Here is a 10,000-nt window from a genome sequence, read left to right on the forward strand (position 1 = left end):
GAGAAGTGCTCACTAACACAGATTTAGACAGATTTGCGAACAAAATTTGAGAGAAATAGACCTTTTGTGTACATAGAAAAAGTCTTAGATCTTTGAGTTCAGCTCATGAAAAATGGGGGCAAAAACAAAAGTGTTGCGTTTATAATTTTGTATAAATAGTCTGAGGTTGTTAAAATAAAATAAAATCTAAAGTAAAAAACATCAAATAAAATTTAATTAAATAAAAATAATAAAAAAATGAAATAACATTTATGCCAGTACTGAGAATGTTTACTATTTTTTTAATGTTTGTAAACAAATAAAGCATAATAAAGCTAAATTAAGTGATATGAAGGAAATAAAATAATAAAAAGTCAAATAAAACAAATAACAAAAAGTAAAATAAAGTAATAAAACAAACTAAAAATAAAACACAAAATAGCATTTTAAAAACAGTTGTGCCAGTACTGACAATTTTTTGTAATAATAAAATAAAATTATAAAATAATCAAGTCAAATAAAAATTACAAAACCTTCAATAAAATAATAAAACTAAACTAAATTAAAAATAAATAAATAAAATAAATAAATAAATAAATAAATAAATATTTTTTAGAAACACTTGTTCCCAGTGCTGTTTTGTGGTTGATAAAAAATAAAAATAAAAATAAAATAAAATAAGTTTTAGGAACACATGTGCCAGTACTGAGAATGTTTTGGAATAAGAAGAACTAACTACATAAACTACAAAATAAAACAAATACGCCAATTATGAGTGTTTCAGACTTAAATTGACTGTCTCATAAATGTCAGTCACTCTCAGAGCTTCGGTTGAACTAACTGATCTGAAATCATGGGGTAAAGTTGACAACGGATGTCAAACTGAAGAGCCGAACTGATGCTTCATTCCTCTGGTCCCCGTGAGGAAGAAGCGGTGGACTGTAAAGAGCCATTCGAGTGAGCGTTTGAAGAGTAAACTCTCCCCGGACAATAAGAGACACTCACACAATCCTGAAACTGCCACGGGCTCTTCAAACAGCATTTGACTGAATCAACCTGACAATAAATCAACTGTGCTTATAAAGATCCGCGCTGACACACACTCTCTGGTGTGACCAGACTGTCTAGGTCAGTGAATATCCTTTTGTCTCAGCAATGAAGGGAAATATGATTTTCAGTTATTAATAGGCACATCTGAAGTCACATTGTGCCATTTGAAAGGGCCGTTTTTGCACTTGAAGATAAAAGCAGGTTAAAACTGACAGAAACGGGCCTTTTGAACAGCCTTATACTTATTCCATCATAATGGCTTTGATACGAGAGTCAGAGAGCACCAACGGGTTCTTACCTTAAAGCCCAGACTGCTGTTCATGGAGCCGAACTCTGGAGAACCGGGATTTTCACACGTCGTCCGATGCGGTTCTGCGGAAAAATCAGGATTACATCATCATTATCATCTCCTGCAGTGTTATATTCATAATCGGGTTAGGAAAAGCTGATGTAATGAAGGTCATAATGTTCACATTCGCATCATAGATCTAAGCTGGAGTGGATATTAAAAACAAAACTGGCAGCCAGAACTTTACCGTAAAAAATACAGTAGCAACTTTTTAGGGTTTTAATGGATTTAACTTAAATTTATACAGTGCTGTTCAAAAGATTTTGTTTTTTTTTATTTAAAGAAATCGATACTTTATATTTAGGGCTGTGCGATTATTGATTTTTGATTTCAGCTTCCAATAATTATGAAAAAGAGATAATCGGACCGTGTAACAGTATATTGGATCTGTGCATTCGCTCTTAAAGTGACAGCAGCCTAATAAACCTGCTTTTCTTACATTAGTTAACCTAGTAGTATTTTTTACTGAAGTATCGATAATTGTGAAATTTCACTGATATTTAAAATGAATCATATTGTGAAATAAGACTTTGATCATATACCAATAATCGTGTTAAATAATCACAAGCAAACTAGCAAAAGCGTTTTTTTTTTGCACTCCACCAGATTTTCAAATAGTTGTATCTCGGCCGAATTTTTCAGATGATGTATAAATCTCAATTTAAAAAAATTTACCCTTGTGACTGGTTTTGTGATCCAGGGTCACATATACACTCACCTAAAGGATTATTAGGAACACCATACTAATACTGTGTTTGACCCCCTTTCGCCTTCAGAACTGCCTTAATTCTACGTGGCATTGATTCAACAAGGTGCTGAAAGCATTCTTTAGAAATGTTGGCCCATATTGATAGGATAGCATCTTGCAGTTGATAGAGATTTGTGGGATGCACATCCAGGGCACGAAGCTCCCGTTCCACCACATCCCAAAGATGCTCTATTGGGTTGAGATCTGGTGACTGTGGGGGCCATTTTAGTACAGTGAACTCATTGTCATGTTCAAGAAACCAATTTGAAATGATTCGAGCTTTGTGACATGGTGCATTATCCTGCTGGAAGTAGCCATCAGAGGATGGGTACATGGTGGTCATAAAGGGGTGGACATGGTCAGAAACAATGCTCAGGTAGGCCGTGGCATTTAAACGATGCCCAATTGGCACTAAGGGGCCTAAAGTGTGCCAAGAAAACATCCCCCACACCATTACACCACCACCACCACCAGCCTGCACAGTGGTAACAAGGCATGATGGATCCATGTTCTCATTCTGTTTACGCCAAATTCTGACTCTACCATCTGAATGTCTCAACAGAAATCGAGACTCATCAGACCAGGCAACATTTTTCCAGTCTTCAACTGTCCAATTTTGGTGAGCTCGTGCAAATTGTAGCCTCTTTTTCCTATTTGTAGTGGAGATGAGTGGTACCCGGTGGGGTCTTCTGCTGTTGTAGCCCATCCGCCTCAAGGTTGTGCGTGTTGTGGCTTCACAAATGCTTTGCTGCATACCTCGGTTGTAACGAGTGGTTATTTCAGTCAAAGTTGCTCTTCTATCAGCTTGAATCAGTCGGCCCATTCTCCTCTGACCTCTAGCATCAACAAGGCATTTTCGCCCACAGGACTGCCGCATACTGGATGTTTTTCCCTTTTCACACCATTCTTTGTAAACCCTAGAAATGGTTGTGCGTGAAAATCCCAGTAACTGAGCAGATTGTGAAATACTCAGACCGGCCCGTCTGGCACCAACAACCATGCCACGCTCAAAATTGCTTAAATCACCTTTCTTTCCCATTCTGACATTCAGTTTGGAGTTCAGGAGATTGTCTTGACCAGGACCACACCCCTAAATGCATTGAAGCAACTGCCATGTGATTGGTTGATTAGATAATTGCATTAATGAGAAATTGTACAGGTGTTCCTAATAATCCTTTAGGTGAGTGTATGAGTGTTTGAGCAGTGAAGGTAACACACCTATGCAGCGTGGGTCACATATATGAGTGTTTGAGCAGTGAAGGTAACACACCTATGCAGCGCGGTTGCGAGCCGCTCCAGGTAGCGTCTGCCTGGCAGGTGCGTGTCAATGAGCCCACCAGCAGATAGGGGGCGCTACAGCTGAAGAACACCTCAGCTCTGAAGATGAAGCTCTGACCCTCTCGTGTGGCGTGGGCCGGGACGCCCGGGTCACCGCAGAACTTCGCTGTGAACATACAACAGTCATTTACAGACCATTTCACTCATGTTAATAGACTTTTCACGTGAAATATGTTATTTAATGAGGAAAAATGCTGATTTTATCCCATGGAAACTCTGTGAACATTACAGAAAACAGATTTAAATGTGAGTTTACACTCTCAAATAGCTATTTATAAATGTCATCTCTACCAGGGTTATTATCTTTAACGAAAATTAAAACTATTAAAACATTTCTGTTACTAGAAATAAAGACATTTTGCTAATTGAAAAATGTAATATCCATATTATATAAACAAATGAATTTGACATATCACACAAAAAAATTGCTAAAACAAGCAAAAGTGAAAAACCTGAAAATAAAAATGAAAGCAATTTTAAAATATGAATAACAACTATAATAGTATAGCCTGTAAATTATACTATAATAGCACTATTTATCTTTGGCCTTTACGTAAATAAACTGGCTCGATTTTGATTTAATTTGAGCTTGAAGCAGCCGGTTTATGTTTAATGCAAGCAAAGCATTATCTTGTTCTATTTCTGATTATTTCTTCCCAGATAATGATTTTCTTCAAGGCACATATCTGAACTCGTCACCGCCGCTGTCCAGGAAAATCTGATCTATAACCTTGTTTTCTGAATGATTTATGAGCGAGTAACCCGACCTGACCCTCAAAACAAACTTCTGAGGTGAACCACTCAAAGAGACACGCTCTGAGACGGACGGGAGGAAGAGTCAATTATTAAACAGACAGGTTTAATAATACCAGCGTATGATTTGAAGAATCTTTCGTTCTCACATTTTAAACTCAAGAGCTCATTTTCCACAAGCTAAGAAGTCTATTTTTTCAGATTGATTTCATAATGTTTTTGAAAGAGTCTCTTCCGCTTGCCAAGGCTGCATTTATTTGATCAAAAATACTGTAAAAATTGTGAAATATTATTCCAATGTAAATCATCTGTTTTCTATGTGATTATATAGTAAAGTGTAATTTATTCCTGTGATCAAAGCTGAATTTTCAGCATCATTACTCCAGTCTTCAGTGTCACATGATCCTTCACAAATCACTCTAATATGATGACTATTTAGACTATTAAACTATTATAATATGATGGCTATTTAGACTATTAAACTATTATAATATGATGGCTATTTAGACTATTAAACTATTATAATATGATGACTATTTAGACTATTAAACTATTATAATATGATGACTATTTAGACTATTAAACATTTCTGACTATTATCAGTGTTAAAATAATTTAATAATTTTGTGGAAACCGTGATAACCTACCACTCAAAAGTTTGGGGTGCTTAACTTTTTAAAATGTATTTATTTATTTTATGATTTTTTTTATTTTTTTATATTAACAATTGAACCATTATTAAAAATTGAGCACCAACAATAATTTATAATATTTGAGCATCTGAAGGATCACGTGACACTGAGTCACAATGTAGCTTTGATCACAGGAATAAATTAAACTTTAATATATATTCACATAGAAAACAGCTGATTTAAATCATAATAATATTTCACAATTTTTACTGTATTTTTGATCTTACCGACCCCAATCTTTTAAACAGTAGTGTACACTACACACATGCACTCATTATTTAGACTCTAAAATGAGGATACACAGCTAGACGTTATCTGGCACACTTTGGTTTTGCCGTGAAATCAGAAAGAGAAGCACGTCTGAGAGCAAATAAGACTGACAGACCACAAATTAAATCTATTTCCACATCTGATATGTCCTGATTTCAGCAGGGTAAGAGTGTTTGATATATAAATTGCATGGAAGCTCTCCAGGCTTCATGGTATTTAAAGATCAGAAGTGGAGCGTTGAGTTTCAGCAGAGGTCGCTCACCTGAATGTGAATCAGAGTAATTATCCCTCTTTAAATCCCAACGGAAGCCAAAGGGTCTGCCATGCTGTGATGTATAATTCACCGATGGGAAAACCTGAGTTCACTGGCTTTAAGTGTGACACCGCAGAAACACCGATAATCACATGAGGCACAGCGTCAGCATGACCGCGTTTAACACACGTCAACTCCATTAAAGCACATTTTACAGAGGTGGTTGATTATGATTTGACTTTTCTAACTTTAGTTAGTGTGTAATGTTGCTGTTTGAGCATAAACAACATCTGCAAAGTTACAACGCTCAAAGTTCAAAGCAAAGGGAGATATTTGCTTTTACAGAAATCGCTTTTTAAGGACTACAACAAACGGCTGGTAGAGACTACACCACATTCCTCCTGGGTTAGTGACATCACCAACCCTAACATTTACATAAACCCCGCCCCCGGAACACGATTTATAGATTATCAAGACAGAATATGCTAATTAATGACTAGAAGATAACTCCACATCAGCTTCATAAACTCATCAACTAACCATTCAGAAATGTCCTGTTGCTTCTACATGTTGTCACTTCTTCTTGAGTCTCTCCATCATTGTCTGACTCCGGTTTGAACATAAAAGGCTAAACGTTTTTTAAATTTTCAGTGCATGTGTGTGTGAGGTAAAAGAACACAAGCTCTTGAAGCTCCGCCCACTGTGCCGGGAGCAGCAGCTCATTTGCATTTAAAGGGACACACACAAAAACGGTGCGTTTTTGCTCACCCTCAAAAAGTGACAATTTTAACATGCGATATAAAGATATCTGTGGGGTATTTTGAGCTAAAACTTCACACACACACTCTGGGGACATCAGAGACTTATTTTACATCTGTGAAAAGGGCATTATACCACCGCTTTAAACACCAGTCAGTCTTGAAGATCTGCTTTCACTGAAGTGCTTTGATTCATAAAGCCTCTGCCGTCTGATGTGATAAAAACAAGTGGCAAACTAACGTTCTCCCTCTTGAATCCAACACTGAAGAGATTAAACTGCAGTTCATCCACTGGCCACTAGAGGCCGGCTGCAGAAGAGACTCAATCCCATAGACCCTCATGTTAAAATGCCCAACTTTACAGCAGAAAAAAAACGTGTTTACAGCCTGGTGCAAAAAAGTGTTTTTGGTCTATATAGCTAATGTTGCCCTTCATGACGACTGTGAGGGGGTGATTTTTTTATAACTCATCCGTTTGAATTATATTAAGCCTTAAAGTTCTGCATAATTAAGGGAGACACGAAACGCGTTTGTCCGTTCAGAGCCACCGTAGAAACATGTCGATGTAAGCGGACCCGCGGTGTGTGTAGAGAGAAATGCCTCATTCTAAGCAAATAAACACATAACGCTTCATTATGTAAGGCCTTTATACACCACTGAAAACATAGTTATGTATATGATATTACATTTCTGTCAACAGATCCTCCTAAATATTACACACTGCACCTTTAAAGAAAGCACTGTAAAAAACAGCTGTGGCTGCAAGAATAATTCAGTAAAAAATACAGTAAAAATGTAAACATATTTACAGAATGACCTGTAAATTTAGTTTTAAACTGTTTAAAAAAATTATACAAAACAAAATAATAAATAATACAAATAAATTTTGATACAGAACCACTCAAAAGTTTTTGGGTATGTAAGAGTTTTTATGTGTAATTTTAAATGTGTAAATATTTTTTTATTTAAATAATTTAAATTATTAATACTTCTATTCAGCAAGGACGCATTAAATTGATTAAAAGTGTCAGTAAAGATATTTAAAATGTCACAAAAGGTTTATTTCAAATAAATGCTGAACTTTTCATCAATGAAAAGAATCCTCAAAAAATGTATTAAATTTGTTGCAATTAAATCTTTTTTTTTTTTTAAAGTTTAATTTAAAGAAAGCAGCTGTGGCTGCCAGAATAATACAGTAAAAATACAGTAAAAAATTAAACATATTTACAGAACGACCTGTGAATTTTGTTTTAAACTGTTAAAAAAAACATTAAAAAAAAGAAAAAAAAACAGCAACAACAACAACTTTGCTACAGTGTCACTCAAAAGTTTGTGGGTATGTTTTTTAAAATGTGTAATTCTTTTTATAATTTAAATGAATACTTCTATTCAGCAAGGACGCATTAAATTGATCAAAAGTGACAGTAAAGATATTTATAATGACACAAAAGGTTTATTTCTAATAAATGCTGAACTTTTTATTAATGAAATGAATCCTCAAAAAAATTACATTTGTTAATAATTGAGCACCAATAATAATTGATAATTATTCATTATTATAGTATATATTTCCCCACATAACAGAACTTAATGTTGACCAGGTTTTTACTCGCGTTTTTACATTCACTTTTGCTTTTACAGTGGAGAACAAACACACTTTACACACACGAATACTGATTTAATGCATTCTCATTTTGACTGGGTGTGTTTTTTGCATTTAAAGTGTGATGGACATAACGATACAAACATCCACAATGTGCAAACTCTTCTCCATTATATATTCCATGAGCAACGGCAGGCCGAACGTGGCACTGCGACAACACAATCCGTGATGCATGAGACCATTCTCATCTGACTGCGCTTTCTTTTCTTTCTTTGACGGAAAAAATGATTTCAACAGCTCTAGGCTAAAGCAAGTTATGCATAATAATCAGACGTGGAGGACCAGTCAGGCCCGTGTCAGAGGAAACTTGCTCTGGAGACACAACAGAAGCACGTCTCCAGAAGAACACTCGCTGCGTGATTTAATAAATCCATTAAATCTACAGATGGGCAGATTGCATGCTTTAATATTCAGTGCTTTCTATGAATGCGATACGCTTTGGTGGTATTTTTTAAAGCATTCGATGCATAAATCAATTTGGGTTTTTTTTGGTGTAACTGTTAGATACTGTATGCAAGATAAAAATGATCTAACATAAAATTAACCAAGCATGAACATTTAAAAAAAAAAAAAGATTTTTATGTAAATTTTAATGACTAACAACACAATATTTACAATATCGGTCAAAAGTTTTGAAAAGTCTTTTCTGCTCACCAAGGCTGGATTTATTTGATCAAAATTACAGTAAACATTGTGAAATATTATTATAATTCATAATAGCTGTTTTCTATGTGAATATATATTTCTATGTGACCCATAACTATACATGACACTTTTATCAATTGTTTAAAAAAAAAAAAAAAAAAAAAATTGTGATACAGTACCACTCAAAAGTTTGTAGGTATGTAAGATTTTTTTTTTTTTATTTGTTAAAAAAAGTATTTTTTTTTTATTTATTTTAAGTGTAATTAAAGTGTAATTTATTCCTGTGATCAAAGCTGAATTTTCAGCATCATTACTCCAGTCTTCAGTGTCACATGATCCTTCAGAAATCACTGACGGATCATTAAAAAAATAGCTGTAATGTGAGGGATAAATAAGTTTATCAATAAGTACATTTGATCGCAGACTAACTGGCCTAATTTTACAACTGTAACTTTAAAATAAAAATCAAAATCAGGGAATAATACATCGGGCCCTATTTTAACGATCTGAAACGCAAGTATCAAGCGCGAAACGCAAGTATCTTTGTGGGCGGGTCTCGGGCGCTGTTGCTATTATACCGGCGGGATAAATGACTCTTGCGCCCGACGCAAATCTAAAATGTGTTGGTCTGAAGTCGCTTCATTACTCATAGGTGTGGTTTGGGCGTAACGTGAAATAAACCAATCAGAGCGACATCTCACATTCCCTTTAAGAGCAGGCGCGCTTGTTCCATGGCGGATTGCTATTATAACGGCGGATTTAAAGGAGCGGTTCACAGCCGAGGAGACCGGCGTTCCCGTCAGGGCCGTAAAACACAGAGAAGTGACATTGGGGATGGAGAAACACACCCAGATTAGCTTCGGTTAAACAGGCGTATGATAATTTGGGTAAATGTGTAAGCTAGATTTATGCCTATTCTTTCACATCTTCATGGACACAACAATGATTTCCCTCGTGTGGTAATATTGTTCCTTGTAATAATGTATGGTTTGCAAAAATGGCAACTGCTGCGTCTGTGTAGATGAGAGAAGCAAAGTGTGTGTGTGTTGTACACACGCTACATTATAACCAAGCATGCGCCCTTAAAATAGCCTCTGAATAACGCACCACTGACTTTAGACGAGGTTTCTCCTGGTCAGTGGAGGAATTGTTTTCTGAAACTGCAAAATAGCACCAGGGAACGTTTGCGCCGGAACACGCCTCCTCTTTTCCCTGAACCACCCCCGGGAGCGCAAGCTCATTCCCTAATTTACCGGCGTGCGTCTGTGGAGGGAAAAGTCCGCTGTGCGTCGGGTGCAAAATAGGAATGAAACATGCGTCGCTGTACAAAGGCAATTGCGCTGGGTGCAAGATAGGGCCCAATAATAGACATGTCCCAAAAATGAACAGCAAATATATCTAATATTTCGTTTGACCACCTCAGATCTTTATCACCTCGTTGCACTTATTTGTTGAAAATGAAGGATAAAAGGCCTTATTTTCCACCCTATTCCTGGAAAGTG

At 36.0% G+C, this 10,000-nt stretch overlaps 1 protein-coding gene across 2 annotated transcripts in view; it reads right to left on the bottom strand.

Moving 5' to 3' along the window:
- csmd3a (CUB and Sushi multiple domains 3a) overlaps positions 1–10,000 on the bottom strand; it is a 331,891-nt gene that overhangs the window by 10,125 nt on the left and 311,766 nt on the right. For both annotated transcript variants that reach the window (XM_079894353.1, XM_079894352.1), the window contains exons 61-62: positions 3,397–3,570; positions 1,328–1,401 (exon numbers count right to left, since the gene is read on the bottom strand). In XM_079894353.1, coding sequence (XP_079750479.1) covers positions 1,328–1,401; positions 3,397–3,570 — 248 coding nt within the window. The remainder of the gene's footprint in view (positions 1–1,327; positions 1,402–3,396; positions 3,571–10,000) is intronic.

This window comes from Squalius cephalus (assembly GCF_949319135.1).
Source record: "Squalius cephalus genome assembly, chromosome: 15".
Taxonomy (NCBI): Eukaryota; Metazoa; Chordata; class Actinopteri; order Cypriniformes; family Leuciscidae; genus Squalius; species Squalius cephalus.